The sequence below is a fragment of the Ixodes scapularis genome, unplaced genomic scaffold, assembly GCF_016920785.2.
Source record: "Ixodes scapularis isolate PalLabHiFi unplaced genomic scaffold, ASM1692078v2 PGA_scaffold3__209_contigs__length_174095766, whole genome shotgun sequence".
Lineage (NCBI taxonomy): Eukaryota > Metazoa > Arthropoda > Arachnida > Ixodida > Ixodidae > Ixodes > Ixodes scapularis.
In genome coordinates this window covers 68,973,026-68,988,641 of record NW_024609868.1, presented here as the reverse complement: position 1 = coordinate 68,988,641, position 15,616 = coordinate 68,973,026, and the positions used below count along the sequence as shown (strand labels likewise).

The 15,616-nt window shown below is 43.3% G+C and overlaps 1 protein-coding gene across 1 annotated transcript in view; it reads right to left on the bottom strand.

The window, feature by feature from the left end:
• Window positions 1–7,907: 7,907 nt before the first annotated feature.
• LOC121046937 (nose resistant to fluoxetine protein 6) overlaps window positions 7,908–15,616 on the bottom strand; it is a 43,729-nt gene continuing 36,020 nt past the window's right edge. The window contains exons 14-15 of the mRNA XM_042292759.1: window positions 12,010–12,152; window positions 7,908–8,090 (exon numbers count right to left, since the gene is read on the bottom strand). Coding sequence (XP_042148693.1) covers window positions 7,908–8,090; window positions 12,010–12,152 — 326 coding nt within the window. The remainder of the gene's footprint in view (window positions 8,091–12,009; window positions 12,153–15,616) is intronic.

The window sequence follows — 15,616 nt, the reverse complement described above, 5'->3', positions numbered from 1 at the left end:
ACTGCACCGAGAAACGTAGAAAGAAGAGGAGACAAGAGGGCACGGGAAAGTCAGAACGACGAGTTCTGGTTGGAACGATTAGAGGGTAGACGTAAAGCTAGCTTTTCTCCATTGCACTCGTCGAGGGCGTTAGAACGCGGAGCGACGGACTCCGCCATTTGACTCTCGCATTCGAATGCGTTTGACGAATGCAGTGGAGGCAAATGTAGCTACACTCTAAGAAATGCCTGCGCGTGTCCTTACCCGCAAAACAGTCAAAGAGCTAATCTCTGCGATCTACGAAATCAGCTCAGCGATTGATGAGGTGGAACATTTGTTTAGATCTCAAAATTAGGTCTGCGCTGTGGCATCACGCAATGCAAGCATGACGCTTTGCATTGCGTAATGGCACAGAGCAGACTTCATTTTTAGGTCTAAACGGATGTTCTGCCTCATCGTTCGCTGAACTGATTTTGTAGATCCCAGAGATTGTCTCTTTGAGTGTTCTGCGGGTATGTAGACGCACAGGCATTTCTTAGAGTGTGGCTTTACGTCTACCCACTAATCACTCCAGTCATAACTCGGCGTTCTGACGCCCCGCGCACTCTCTCTACTGCCTTTCTCCCTCAGTTTCTCGGAGCACAATGCCTCTCTGATTGTGTTTGAAAGCGCAGCTCTTGGGCGCCCGTTTCCAGGTTGAGAGGCGTCGGGGTCGCCGTCGACATCGGCGTCGCCGCAACTGCGCGTTGCATTATGGGACGCTTTTCATAATGTCATCATACGTAACGTCACGTGTGACGTCACGTAACTGCACACATGACGTCAAATATTTCACGCCAAATTTAGCAAAACGTTTTCCCGACAAATTTAGCGGGAAAATTGTACCCTCATGACGTCACGCGTGACGTCACATGACGTCACGCTAAATTTAGCGGAAACATTTATCGAAAATTCGTTCGCTAAATTTAGCGGGGAAATTGACGTCCCCTAACGTCAACACCAATTCAGTTTCCCCGCTAAATTTAGCGGGAACATCTTCGCGAAATACACCCGCTAGCGGAAAAATGTTGGTAAATTTGCAGCTAAATTTAGCGGGAATATTTCCCCGCTAAATTGAGCGGGGGAAGTTTCGCTTAATTTAGCGGAAAATTTAGCGAAAATTTCCCGCTAAGTGGGAGGGGAGAAGGAGAGGAGGAGAGGAGGGTACGGAGGGGGAGCAGGGACATGAACTCCTCTTCGTACCCTCCCCTCCTTCTCCTTAAAGGGGCCCTGCAATCATATTTAAGCATCTATCTTTTTTGCGGTTTCCACGTCTCTTGGGGTTCGGGCAAGCTAGCGGGCACGGAGAGAGTAACTAAATATCAGTGCATCCTATTTTAACCGGACGACGCGGAAACCTCCTCCACCGACGGGGGCGACCCGCGGTACCGAAAGCGCGCGAAATGTGACGTCTTTGGTCCTCAGCTTACTACTGGTCAGAGCCGCTAAAAGCTTCTTGTTAGTCGAAATACAAAACATAAGTGGCGCGAACCGTTTCAATTATTTATAAGAGTAGTTTTTGTTCAGTACTTTAGATAAGAAAAGAAACAAATCAGTTTATAAAGTATGAAAACAAGAAATGACCCGTCGTCATACCCGCCACCAAGCGGTGGAAGAGGCGGCGCATACTAGAAAGGAGTAGTGGGATCATGCGCCGACAAGGAAAGGTCCCGGATGTATGTGGCGGCGCTGCGGTCGTTTACGGACTGGAGGATCCGACCGGCTCCGAGCGTTAATCCCAAGGCCTTCAGCGAGCAGCATTGTCTCGCGTTTTGGCCGTTTCGCGGTACGGCAGCGCGAAGTGGCTCCCATTCTGAACTGATCTTCGCACCGTGTTTGCTGTCGTTTGTGGCCAATGAAGTGTCATGCCGAATTAGTGTTTAATCGCGCAGCAAATGCAATGAGAGCCGCTCTGGCGGCCCGCTGTATACAGCCTACCTAGAACACGGTTTAGTGGCGCCCTCTCGCGCCGTCGACAGAGAGTGCGGCAGCCGTTTGCGCTCGCTAAGCTATCTATCCCTCCTCTAGTTCACGGCCACTCAAGCAACCAAGGACGTCACGAAGGAGGTTATCTTTTGCTTGTTTTAGTAATTTTAATTTGCCTATGACTTTTAAAATAAAGCGAAATTCGAGAAAAGAAAAGTTTCATGAAGTTACTACGGTCAGTGCGCTCAGGTTCGGTGCAAATTAAGAACCAGTAAAAAGTGCTTGCAGGGCCCCTTTAAAGGGGTCATGAAACACTTTTTCAACTTTTTCCTGTTTAGCTTTCCTCCTCAACTCATAAATCGCGCATTCCACCAAACAGCTCAAGAAGACGAAAAGAGGGGGGCCCCTCTTGCACGGAATCTGGTTTGTGTACCCGGACAGAGCCACTGTCCCCCTAGAAGATTAAACCGTCGCTCAAAATTCAGAGAAAAGTTGGTTTCCCCAACCCGTTCACTCCGAAGCTGACAGTGCTGTGGAAGCTACGAGTTTGTTGGGCCAGCCAGGCTTGCCACGTGATCACGCTCCTTCGCGCATACCCACGCGCAGAGAATGAGGTCAGGTGATGAAAGGGAGGCAACGTGTAGCTTCCACCACAATGTCAGCTTAGGGGTGAAAGGAATAAGGGAGGTCCGGTTTCGTGTGACGTACGTTTGGACCCGATGACGCGCTTTTGGGACCCCGGATGTATCACAGTGAAAAGGCAGAGAGGTTACGAAGGGGAGGAGGTACGAAATAGTCCGCAGTGTTTTCAAATTTTCGTACTGAAAGTCAGGCTTTTGACTTTTTACCTTTTTTTGTTTGGCCCACTGAACCTCCCTCCGATGTGCTATTAGCAAAATCCCAAACTAAAATGATTTATCCCAACCCGAAATTCGTTTCATGGGCCCTTTAAAGGGACCATGAAATGATTTTAAAATCGAGTTTCATTCACCGCACGTCGTAAAAGGTGTGAAAAGAAACACAAAAACACAAAAATAGGGAGCCCAAAAAAATTATTTGCTATAGAACTTTTAAAAGAAAACTGGACTCTTTTGCGCCTTCCTTCCTTCGCCTGTTCACTACGATGCATACGCAGAATCGGTGCACGTCAGCCGAATCCACATCGCCTATTGGGTAAGAGCCTACCTCACCAGCACCGCGATCGTAAACAATAAATAGCCGGCGAATCTTTCCTAAAAGTTTTGTTAAATAATATTCAGATCCACATTTTGTAGCATAATTAGAGATGTGTGGCGAAAATTGCCAAATTTGATAATGCTGAGAGCCAAGCGCCATCTATCGTGTGGTAAACGAAGCAACTACTGCGCGTGCGCAGTAGGGCAGGGCCGCCAGTTACTTGGGTGACGGCGACCGACGAACATTTATTTTCTTTGTTTTCCTTCCTCTCAAAACTCTGACTGACTGAACGTTTATTTTTCTACGTGTTCTTCCCGCGCGTGCCGACTTCAAGCAGCAAGAAAACAGTACTTAAAACAGACCACGACGAACAAGAACGCTGGATTCACCGACTCCGACGAAGCGTATAGGCCTAGCAGGCATTCCGACTCGGCGCTGCGTTGCTTCGTCGCAAGACCGTCTGCCTACGACCGGCTGGCGTGCTAAATGGAATATGCCCGCGCGACCCTTGTGGACCCTTCCCGTATTATAGTTTGATCACTGACCTCAATTCTAGATTAAGAGGTGAGGAGGTCAATCTCTTCCCCTTGTTTTCCGAGGCAGTGTTGACGAACACTCGTCGAAAAGGGACTCTCGTCGATTCTATCTTCTTGTTTTGTGTGATATAGAGCTGAAATAAACGCCGTATGGATTGCCTTCGTAACACGGTATGTACACTTTGTTATTGGTATGCCATTTTTATTCTGACAGACTGCACGTCACTGTCGACCCCGGTCCAACCTTTCTTTGCCGAGTGTCGCGTCAGTATCGAGTTGCAATCGTAAAAGAACGGTCCCGAAGCGCTTACCAACAGCGCGAATACAAGACTTCCATCAAGCGCGCGCGTCCGCTCCGAGTGTAAGCAGGTATTTACGTGGCTCTTGCTGACACTCGTAGTTCAAACGTATCTTTTTTAACGTCGGCTCGCTCCTGCATCTCCGAGGCCGCGAAAAACGCCATCTACGTCGCTTTGCAAACGACTGACACGGGCCGGCCCTTCTGCCAACAATGACGGAGTGGTGACAAGACTCGCTGCACTTCCCAACAGGCATACCGGCGTATGGGACTAGTCCCATGCTGTCGCTGTAGCGCAACATATCTCATTGAATTTCGCTCAGCTGCGATGCGGCGATGAGAGGCGCCGATTCAGGAAATACGTCGGTGACATCAGCGCAGTAAAACCTACCGGCGCACCCCAACTCGTTGCCGCTAACACTCCCATTCTCCTACTGCCGAGAGAACTTCCGGTTCCGGAAACGGTCTACGTCACGGCTTCTTTTGCGGTCAGTTGGAGAGAATGAAAAAGTCGATATTTCAATAATTTTTTGTGTAAAAGTTAATAAACCGAGACGAAAACGGATGCCTGTTCGGCATTCAGTGAACATTGACGGTTTAATGTAAAAGTTATCTGGAAAAAGTAAAAAGGTCATTTCATGGTCCCTTTAAGAGCTGCGCTCGATTCGGTATTAAGAGAATTGTAAACGTCTTTCATTTTTTTTATATTAATAATATTCTTAATTTGTAACAGTTTTACTACCCGTGTTTGCATCTGCGGCCCCTCTCTATAATGCCTTTGAACCTTGTGGGCCATATTCAGTATCTAAATGAATAAATAAACCGAGGGGTATCGTTCCGCGGAGCTTCTTTGGGGGGCGGAGCCTCTGAAGCAGTTCTTACGTTAATGCAAGACTAAAGCGCGATTCAAACAGACTCGGAATACGGAATCCGGGAGCCGGAAACCGTACTGACGTAATCACTTCCGGCCCCCATTACGGATCCAAGTCTTCACAGTTTGGTTTGAATGGCGCGCGGCCACGGGCCCCCGTATACTCTTTCTAAGCGAATGAAGATGGGGGGGAAGGGGGGGGGTGGGGTGGGGGGGAAGGGCCAATAGTGAATACGCAGCGGGCGCGTTGGTCACTGGCTCTCGGGGGGAGGGGGGTGTGGGGAGAAAGGTTGCGGGGTAGGGGGGGGGGGGGGAGATAGAAATAGTTCTATAGAAGGGGAGGAGAAGCCGTGGGGGGTGGGGCCATGTCGGAAGAAGTGCGAGGGGGATTAATTTAGTTGTATTATGGTGCCTGGAACGCGTCTCCGACTGGTGTGTTTAGCGTTCTATGCTGCCCATATGTCAAAAGTGGACCCCAAGTGGCAACAAATGACGTCACAGAAGCCGCAGTGTCATGCTGTTGACTGTCGCAATCCTGGCGGTTGGCCGTAGAATTGCTGGCGAAAAGCGCGAGATTACGTGAGTGTTGCTGTCGTCAGGGCGTCCCAGGCGGCCCACCTTTCGGTTGCAGTAGCTTCCGTGGACTGTCACAGCGGGGAGCGACCTGCAGCAGGACAGGCGTCTGCCATTTGTACCACAACTGTTGAGACGCCGCCAGAGTCGCGACCGGCGACAGCACGACACTTCTATGACGTCATCAGGCGAAAATCGAGGGACCACTTCTTTTGGGCGCGGTAAACACACCAGGAGGAAATGCGTTCCACGCACCATAGTTGTATCGAATACCGGGTGGCCGGGGGATAGGGGTGGGGGGAGTTGGGGGTCCAACGCTGGAGGCTGGCACAGCGTGGTGTCCGGCGATCAAGCAATCGTCAGGGGCGACCACGCCGTGTGGTGGGAGGTCCCATTGTATACGGGAGCTGGGCGGAGGAGGGATGCGCGCCGTGCTGATTGGCCGCGGAGAAAATACGGAAACCTACGTCACGACACGGAAAGGAGAAAGTTGAGAAATTTTCAACTCTTGACTACGGGTGCCGGAAGCCGTAATTACGTCACCACCTGTACGGAGGGAGCGCTGACGTCACTACTGGTTCCGGCACCCGTATTTGTATTACGGGCCTGTTTGAACCGCGCTTAGCTAAACACTGTGCGACAATGTTGACACGACCACCGATTTCCCTGGACTTTAAGAAATTCAGAATGAACGCGCGGCACCATTTAATTGCTATTCCAGGTTCTTTTCAATATGTAAAAAAAGTTTTTTTTTGCTTCGTAAAAATAAGTGGTTAAAGGAAGCGTAACGCAAACTGATGCGTGCGTTTGAATTGTATCTTCGTTTTATCTCTAATAATAGATACGTCATGACCATTAGGGTTGGTGCAAGAATATATGTGTAACTTTACAAGAAAAAATACACACACAGTCTCATTTTATATAAGATATCTATTAAAATATATAATTCATTAATTGTTTCATCCACTGAAAAGAGGAAAGCATATGTAATTTCAAAATTTGCCTGAACATTAATAAAATATTAATATGTTTGAAGAAAACAACAACATCAAAATATGCTTGTTAGTTCCAGGAAAGTTTCGAAACATAAATGGTTGCATTCCTTTTTACAGTTCTATGTGTACAGATTTTGCTTCTCTTTGTTTCCACCATATTTTTTCGGTTGAAGAATACAAAGGGAAAATTTACTGGGCAACGTTGTGTTCAGTGCAGTGACCGCTTCACACCGCGTCAGGCAATTTCTAGCCGATATTTTACCCTATTAAAATCAACTAAAAAAAGGAAGCTTCAGTCAAGGAGCAACTCGCTCAGTTTGTACGTCTCCAATAGTAAAATGGCAGTGAATAAAACACGTTAGGACAATTTTGGCATTGTCTTTTTCACGAATCACGTAATATAATTCGGTGTAACTGGCTATGGCAACAGGAAGGAAAAAAATATATCAGTTCTTTCCAAGCGTAAATGGGGTTTCAGAAATTGTCGCACTAGCTGATAAATTTTTATTTGTGGAGCTTTAATCGAATATTTTTTTAGTCCACCGCTCTTATTATCTTTATGAACACTATAATTCATAAATATTAAAAATAATGAGAAATTTATGCAAGGCTATGCTAGCTGTAACGTAAATAGGATGACCTGCGTCACATATAAGGGGCCGGAAACACAGTTCGAGAGGCTCAAATGGGACAGCACTCAGAAAATTGCTGTCTTCTGCACCTCACATGTGCAAAGGTTCTGGGGGTTCCTAGCTGGTATCGTAAGTATAGAGCAGGTAACTCTTAAAGTGGCTACCTGTCGCATGTTACATCAGACAACGTCCAGTGTGGCCTTTTTCTGGTGTAATATAACCGTAATAATAAATGTAACATAAACAATTAAAGGTAATTAATCTCAATATAACAAATAAAAAAAAAAACTAATCTCAAAATTTTGTTTGTCTGTTCATTCGCCGATCTCCCGCCAAATTTAGCAGAAAATCGATACAACGTGACATTGTTATGTCACCTGACACCACGACCTTACAGAGCGATGCCAGGTCACACGCTTTGACGTCAAGCAAATTTTCAGCGCTAAATTTTGAAGGAAACATTGTTACAATTTTACACGACTCCACGCGAAAATTTCATGCTAAATTTAGTAGGAATATTGATGTCAAGTGAAGTCATTGTTTACCATGACACCGTGACCTGACATTGACACCCGGTCGAATGACTCAAAATTTCGCACAATGTTTGGTCACGTGATGTAATCTTTCTTGTTAAATATAACAGGTAATTATTAAGCAATATTTTTTACTCCCCTAGACGACTGTTTAATGTTTTCTAAACTAATTGAAATGATCGCTCCTTAAAAATTTGCATAGAACACTGGGTATAACGCTCGCTGGTGATTATTGTTTTCTCAAATTCTCACTTGCCATGAATGTTGTGGTCTATAGCTTTGAACACTACAAGAATCGAAACGGCAAAACAAAGACACGTGTGTAACCAAATCAAAGGAGTCACATGTTTCACAACTGGGACTTCTCGTGGAGAACTTCGGAGACAACAGGGGGTTTCTTGTCAGTGGTGAGAGACTTCATTGGCTTATCGAATATTAATTTCTCAATTTGAAGCACGGGCGCCTCGCAGCCCAGGTGTAAGAGGTACGCGAAGAACACACTGATGCAGAAGACACCCAGCGCCGTAGTAACCTGCAAACAATGGGGCCATATGAATGCTTGTTAGTAACATTACTATATTGTTTTGGTTCTTGGCTACGCCACTTCTGGAGCGCCATGACGTATGTACCGGCACTAAACTTGCTTCTAAAGGTCTGAAGTCTTCTGGTGAAAAATATCATTTGACTGAGTGAAATATACACACAAAAACAGATAAGTTGATATTACACATATACGACTTGCACGTTTTTTTATTAAGTTACCGTATTCTTACTGGACACACTATAATTTGCACTTTTTCTATGAGACAAGGCCAATCCGCCTTTTGCCATAGCAACAATGTTTTGAGTGATCGAAGTCAGTTTAAAAAATATCCAATTACCACAATTGTTGGTCACCAGGAAGAGGTTGCAGCTCACATAACATAGGGAAATACTTCTAACAATTGTTGGAAGACTACAGTGCAGGGATTTTAAGCTGCTAACGTCATCGCACAAATCTGACACTTGCTAACTCGTACCTGCTGCAAAACACGCTTTTAAGAATATAGACGGCAAGAGCGTTCCTTTTCAAACTACAGTTGTGATTGTTTATTTTATCTGCTACCGTAAACTTCTACACGTATTTGTATTTACGAGCACACCGGTTTCTTTTTTCGGTGTAAATTAATCGTTAGGGCAAAGGCGAACGATGAAATGTCGATAGCATAGATATTCGGAACGCCGATAGCATGTTCTCAGAAATATTATTTTTTCAGGCACAAGAGTTATGGACGTGGAGCTATCCTCGGCGTCGTCGAACTGCTTGAGGGGATGAGGTCGTGTTGTTTTTGCGTTATTGGTACACAAAGCGAGGTGGCAGATGATCTTAATTGAGCTATCAATGTACAGCGGGGGAAAAAAAAAGCTCTTAGTAGTATTGAAAATATCAGGCTGTACTTGACGTCTTTTTAAAGTGCTGTTTGTCTTTTTGTCTCTGCCCGTGGTGTGAATTATAAGAATGATGATAGTGAGCACTGGCCGCTACATGTAGTAAATTTCTAAGATTAAATGTTACGAATATAAAATAAAAATGATGCACATTTTTGTGGGAGGTTATTGGAGCAAACACGACCATTCAGAGCGGTGTGTCAGGCGCATTACTGATTGGGAGGCAGTTTTTCTTGAGGAATAGCTTCCTCAATGTAATTGCATGACTTATGTAAGACTCTTGCCGTACTTTACGTAGAAAAACAAATTGCAAACTTCAAAGGCAGCTTCCATTGATAACACATATCTGAATAATTGAATGATTCTGTCTCCAAGGGCCAGTAACAGTTATTTAATTAAAGCTGCGCTAGAGTATTGAACGTAAATGCCACATTGCAAGAACATTTAGTATTTTTTCGTAGCTGTGATTACTTGCTTACACTATATTCGCGACAATATTTATGATCAAGTTCTAAACATTGGTGTCTAGAAGAAATACACTATGTATAAACGTTTTTGGCAATGCGAGCTATTAAATTTTTACAAGCATAGAAATGCGTTGTTTACTTATTTTAATGATAAACTCGTCAGTAAGGCTACGATTGCAGCCTTCCCTAGCAAAAACGCCCAGTCTAAAGTTTCGCAATCTGTATTATGAAAGTGGAAATATATCTGAATTCTATTTGAATTTAATGTTTTCAGAAATTGATATTTTTTCTTCAATCTGAATTGCAAACAAATCCTAACATGCGTCTCCAGAAACAATTCCAGTTATATTTCCAGTTCCATAATCCAGATAGTAAAAATTATACTGCTTTTATTTGATAGGGTTGTAAATATGTGCATGTGCCATCTGCAAAGGCGACAAAGAAAGTTAAGAAATTTATTAACATTAATTACGTTCCTAATGAAAGAGAAATCTTTTTCTTGTCTGAGGATTATTGTTGCTCGAATTGCTTTGTTTAATTCACACTTGTAAAATTTAACTAATGAGTACTGAGGCAAGAAGTGTTACTTTTGTGAAAGTAACCGAAAAGCACCCCAACTAATGGTTTGGACAGCATCTGATGAGGTGAACCCAAGCCGTCTGCTCGCAAAGAAATCATTGCAGATTTGAAACCCATGAAAATTGAGCTCCATAGGTCTCCAGGTTGCTGCCTCCTCATTTCAACCTTACGGTAGTTATTATGTCATTTAATCATTATCTTTTCATTTTATCTGTTTTACTCCCTCTCCTTCCTTCAAGACAAGATAACAAAGGTGACCCTTCCTGAAAATCCTGAAAGACAGGCTATGCACCTATATTTTCTGTTTATAAACAATAAACTATCACGACAACTTATTTTCTTTAACATCTGTTGCATGTAAAGTCATGAAACATATATCAAAACACATATTTTATTTCTTTGAAGTCAACAAGATGTTTTATGCGAAGCAACATGTGTTTTGGTCTGGACTGTCAACAAATAACACAGCTGATTGAAATAACTCATGACACAGCGTCCACACTTAATGACTGACAACTAGTTGATGTCATTTGTGCAAACTTTGCACAATCTTTCGATCGGTTGCCACACAGGAAACTTATGTTAAAACTCAGAACTTTCAGAAATCACCCAATGATTACCAAGTGTATAGATTCATACGTACCTAACCAAAGTCAAAGGGTTGAAATTAACGGTCACGTGTCAAACCCCCTTCCAGTTTATTCGAGGGTACCCCTGGGTTCTGTTTTGGGGCCATTGCTGTTTTGATGTATATAAATGATATAGTACAGGCGACTCCTCCAAATATTTAAACCAGACTCTTCGCAGATGATTAATTTATTTATTCAACCATTAACTCAATTGACCAACATATTTCGTCAAATAAATATCTGGATCATATAAAACAATGGTGCCACAATTCTGATATGAAAAGAAACTACACCAAACCTGCATACTGCCATGTAACCAAAAAACGAAGCGTACTTCCATTAACATTCCGCGTTGGAGATACAGAATTGAGGAACGTAGAGTACTTGAAGTACCTCGGTGTCACTTTTTCTAGAAACTTAACCTGGATCAAACATATCGACACCGACTGCGCATCGTAATATCGAAAGGTTTGTTTTCTAAGACAACAATTAAAACACGCAAAGAAGGGGATTAAGACAGTAGCATACATTAGACCCATCCTAGAATATGATTGTCTCGTCTGGGACCCTCACTCAAAGAGAAATGTTGATAGGTTGGAAAAGACCCAGCGACAAGCTGCACGTTTTATTAATTCTAGCTACAGGCAGGCAGTATCCCCAACAAAACTGCTCTGAGCTAGCAATATAGAGCCTTTGCGTATAAGGCGCGAAATCGCACGTCTGAAATTTTTTTTTATCTAATCAATATTGACAAGCTAAGTCAAGGTCTGAATAAATATGTCCTCCCTTCAAATTAAAAAAAAAAACATCCAGTAGACTAAATCACTCAAAAACATGCCAAACTTAAAGTAGCCGAATAGATACGTTTAAGCAGTGTTTTTTTTTAATTTGGAATTTATTTATGAGCTTGGAATTTATTGCCCAGCGATAGGGTGAATTTGGAAACTGCGTTCCCCTTCGAGTATTCCATGGCACAGCTGCTAAATCAATAATGGTTCCACATGACGCATTTTGAAACTGCATTTTGTAATGTTATTTATGATAATTTCATTTGCCATATGTTAAGAATGCTACGGTTCCCCTTCGTTGCCATTGCCCGTTCTAAAAAAGGGTCGGTCTGCTGAATCTTCTATGTTTTATGTTGGCGTTTTTTATGTTGTTATAGGGATTGACATTTTCACTGTAATAGTCCTCAAGAGAGGGCTAACAGTATTTTCAAATAAATAAATACATACTGCTACTACTATTAGCACAACAAAAACAACAAATCTACAACTATTACCACTACTACTACTACTACTACTACTACTACTACTACTAATAATAATAATAATGAATTGGAGCTTACCTGAAAATATTCTGCGATATAGGTGTGGGTCTTCATGCTTCCGACCCGTAAAAGAATGAAGAGGAGGTGAACTAGGTAGATGCAATACGTTAATCGTGACAACGGCATAAACGCTGTCCAGGATAGGAACCCGTTTAAAATTCCTGAAACAAAACATACATAACCCCTGAGCATTCGAGATAAAAGGAAATACAGGCGACATTTGAACAAACCAGTATCAGGAGGGCTTCATGATGAGAAAAGTTAATTTAATATAGTCACCTGACAGCTTAACAAACACAGTCTCTTAAAAATGACTGCGCGGGTACTTACCCGCAAAACACTCGAAGAGCCAATCTCTGCAATCTACGAAATCAGCTGACCAAATAATGAAGCGGAACACCTGTTTAGACCTCAAAATTAAGTATGAACTGTGGCATTACGCAATCCAAGCAGGACTTCATTTTGAGCTCTAAACGGATGTTCCGCCTCATCATTCGCTGAGCTGATTCCGTAGATCGGAGATATTTGTTCTTTGTGTGTTTTGCGGGTAAGTAGACGCGTAGGTAATTCTTAGAGTGCATTGCAGACTAAGTCGTGAGCATCTCATCATCGCTTTCCAGCCAATGAGATTGTGGGATTAGTCGATGAGTATGCCGACGAGCACATTGTGATGCAAGGAGCGTGAAGAGAGAGGTTTAGGGGACCGTTTCTGCACATCCGATAGGGTACGGTGGGCCCTCCGGTACGCACTGCGGATGTTCGAATCTTCTACGGTAGTACATGCGCAGTTCGTACCAAAGGGCTCATCGTACCGCATCGAATGTGCAAAAACGGTTCTCTAATATTCTCTAAAAACGTACAGCGTTTCGTAAGTTCTGGGTTACTATACAAGCAATATTCACATAATTTTGCAGTTTGTGTTAAATCATTTTATAATAACCTGGCGAACTGTCAAATTTTGTTAGGCAATTATTAGTGTATTGGCTGTCAGATGCCGTGGTTGAAGTTACTTGACAATATGCATCATATTTGCAAGTTTGGGAAACCAAGTACAGAAATGCTTAGGATAATAAAAAAAAACCTTTTTCAAATATATTGCGGTTTTGTGCATCATGTTTTATTTTAAAGTTTTTATAAGCTTTAAAAAGGACAGAAAAATCCCAAGTGGCGCCAGATGGGCGCCACTTAAGCTGCTGCCTCTCGCAGGGAGGGTAGGGGGATTTTTTTTTTTACAGAAGGAACTTTGCTTGTGTTAGACCAACAGTGCCTAGAATAATAAAAGCGGCATTGTGTACCGCCATGTTTACCTCCACGTAACATCACCCCACTATACTCCGTTCAACCTGAAAGGTGCCCTGAGAGGTTTCTGAGACCCCCTAAATATGGCGATAACTCACTCTGCTGGCTCTAAGTATCCTAGAAATCCCCAAACCATGATGATACGCGGTCAATTTCCTTATTAAAAAGAAATAAAAAATCGCAACACATCGAGGTCGTCTCCGGCGATAGGAGGAGTATGTTCCGAAACAGAACATCTGTCAGCCAATAGCACGCGAAACGAAAGACAAATATGAAGTAAGACAACGCCCGGTAGGCTCTCCGCCGCCTTCCGTCGTGTTTTTCTTCTTCTCCCGGGCAGGATCAAGCTCTTCGCGTTTATTTGTTTTTGTCTTTTACACCCTTTCACCCTTTCAAGCCTCTTCGACGTCTCCCGCCACCTGCACAGACATCAAGCGCGGGTCCGTAATCCCTCGATTCGCGGGCTCACAACTCGCGTAACAGACTATGAGGCCAGGCGCGAGGGGGCCGAATTCTCTTTGTCTTTGATGTGCGCTACTGTATCTAGCACGATCTTGAGGCACGGCTGAACAGCGTCCGGAGCAAAGCTAAGAGCATCGTCTTCGAGGGTACGGACGATACTTATTTTGGTTTACTTGTCTGGGGATGGTGGTCGAGTCCACTTCTCACTTAACAGTCAACTGTCAACATAACGAGGGGGGGGGGGGGGGGGGGGGTAAATGTGGGCCATTTAAGGAGTGCTGACAGATAGAGAGAGAGACCGCGTAAAAGTGGTGTGATCATCTATTGCGACCAATTTTTTCTTGTCAGTTTTTCTGTGACTGGTCGAGTTTTCGGTCATAGAGTGTCCGTCGTCTCCATGGCCATCTGTCAGATGTTCAAAATTCAGGGCATTAAGGAGAAAGGAAACCTAGAACTTCAGTGCATACTTCGCTTGCCAAAAAAAAAATTGTCATCAGCAAGACAAACTCTAATCTACGGGAACGCATCAAGGTAAGCTGGTAGACCTGCATTCTGCATTGTCTATACATTGTAACGTTAGAACCAACTTTCTATTTTTTGTGAATAACAGGCGAAATACCCGAGTCAAAAGGGAGCTTTCGTAGATCACTTCTTTAGCTCCAAATCGCCGAACTGAGCTTGCGCACAGCTAGCTTTGTGTGCACAATTTCAGGGATCATTTCCGAAGGCCGAAAGCAAGCGGGATAGGGGGGGGGGGGGGGGGGGGGGCTGCAGGTTTCGGAGCCTTGTCAGCTTACAGGTGAACGGAGTGCACCCACAGTCTTTCTTAAATACAATATTTTTTTACAAGGACTACCGTAATACGGGCGTATGAGAAATGACAAGAAGTCGTTGCAGAAAATTTGTAAAAAATGACAAAATTGTTTCCATTGTTCGCTGAGTAAGGCTACGAAGAAAGTAACGTGAAAGTAATTTGTAAAGTAACAAGTAAAGTAATCCGTTACTTTTCAGCGAAAGTAATTTGTAACGGTGATCCATTACATTTTCGACTCGGTAATTTGTAATTGTAATCCATTATATTTTTTAAGTAATGAGAACACATCTGGTTATAGGCTATCGATCGTTCATCGATAACCTGTAATTTGCTCTCTTTATGCTGCTGAATGTTCTGCTCATATTTCTCCAGTTACTGTATTATGGTCATATTTTTAAAAAGGAACGAGTAATTAAAGTAATCTGTTACCGATATTTTTAACGAACATACAATATAAATTACTTCCGAAAAAAGTAACATGGCAATTACAAAATTACTTGACAAAGTAACGGCTTAGAAGTAATGCGTTACTTGTAACGAATTCATTCCCAAGTCTGCCTGCAACCGCCACTTTGTCTCTGACTTGTCAAGTTTTTGGTCATAGAGTGTCCGTCGTCTCCATGCCTTCTATTAATGAGATGTTCAAAATTCAAGGCGTTAAGGAGAACGGAAGCCTAGGGTTTCTGTGCATACCTTGCTTACCAAAAGGCAGACATTGTCATCAGCCAGAACAACTAACTCTAATCTACGGAAACAGATCAAAGCAAGCCGGGACACCTCCATTCTGCATTGGCTATACATTGTAACTTTCGAACGAAGTTTTTTTTTTTCTTGTGAAGGTACACGGAGTGCACCTACACTCTTTCTCTTAAATGCAATATTTTATTTTTACAAGAACTAGCATAGTAGTGTTGCAGAACATTTTTGGATATCAAAATTGTTTTTATTGTTTTCTGTGTAAGTGTACAGAAAAGTAAATTTGTATTGTAACGATTAAAGTAATCCGTTACTTTTCAGCGAACGTACCTTGTAACGATAATGCATTGCATT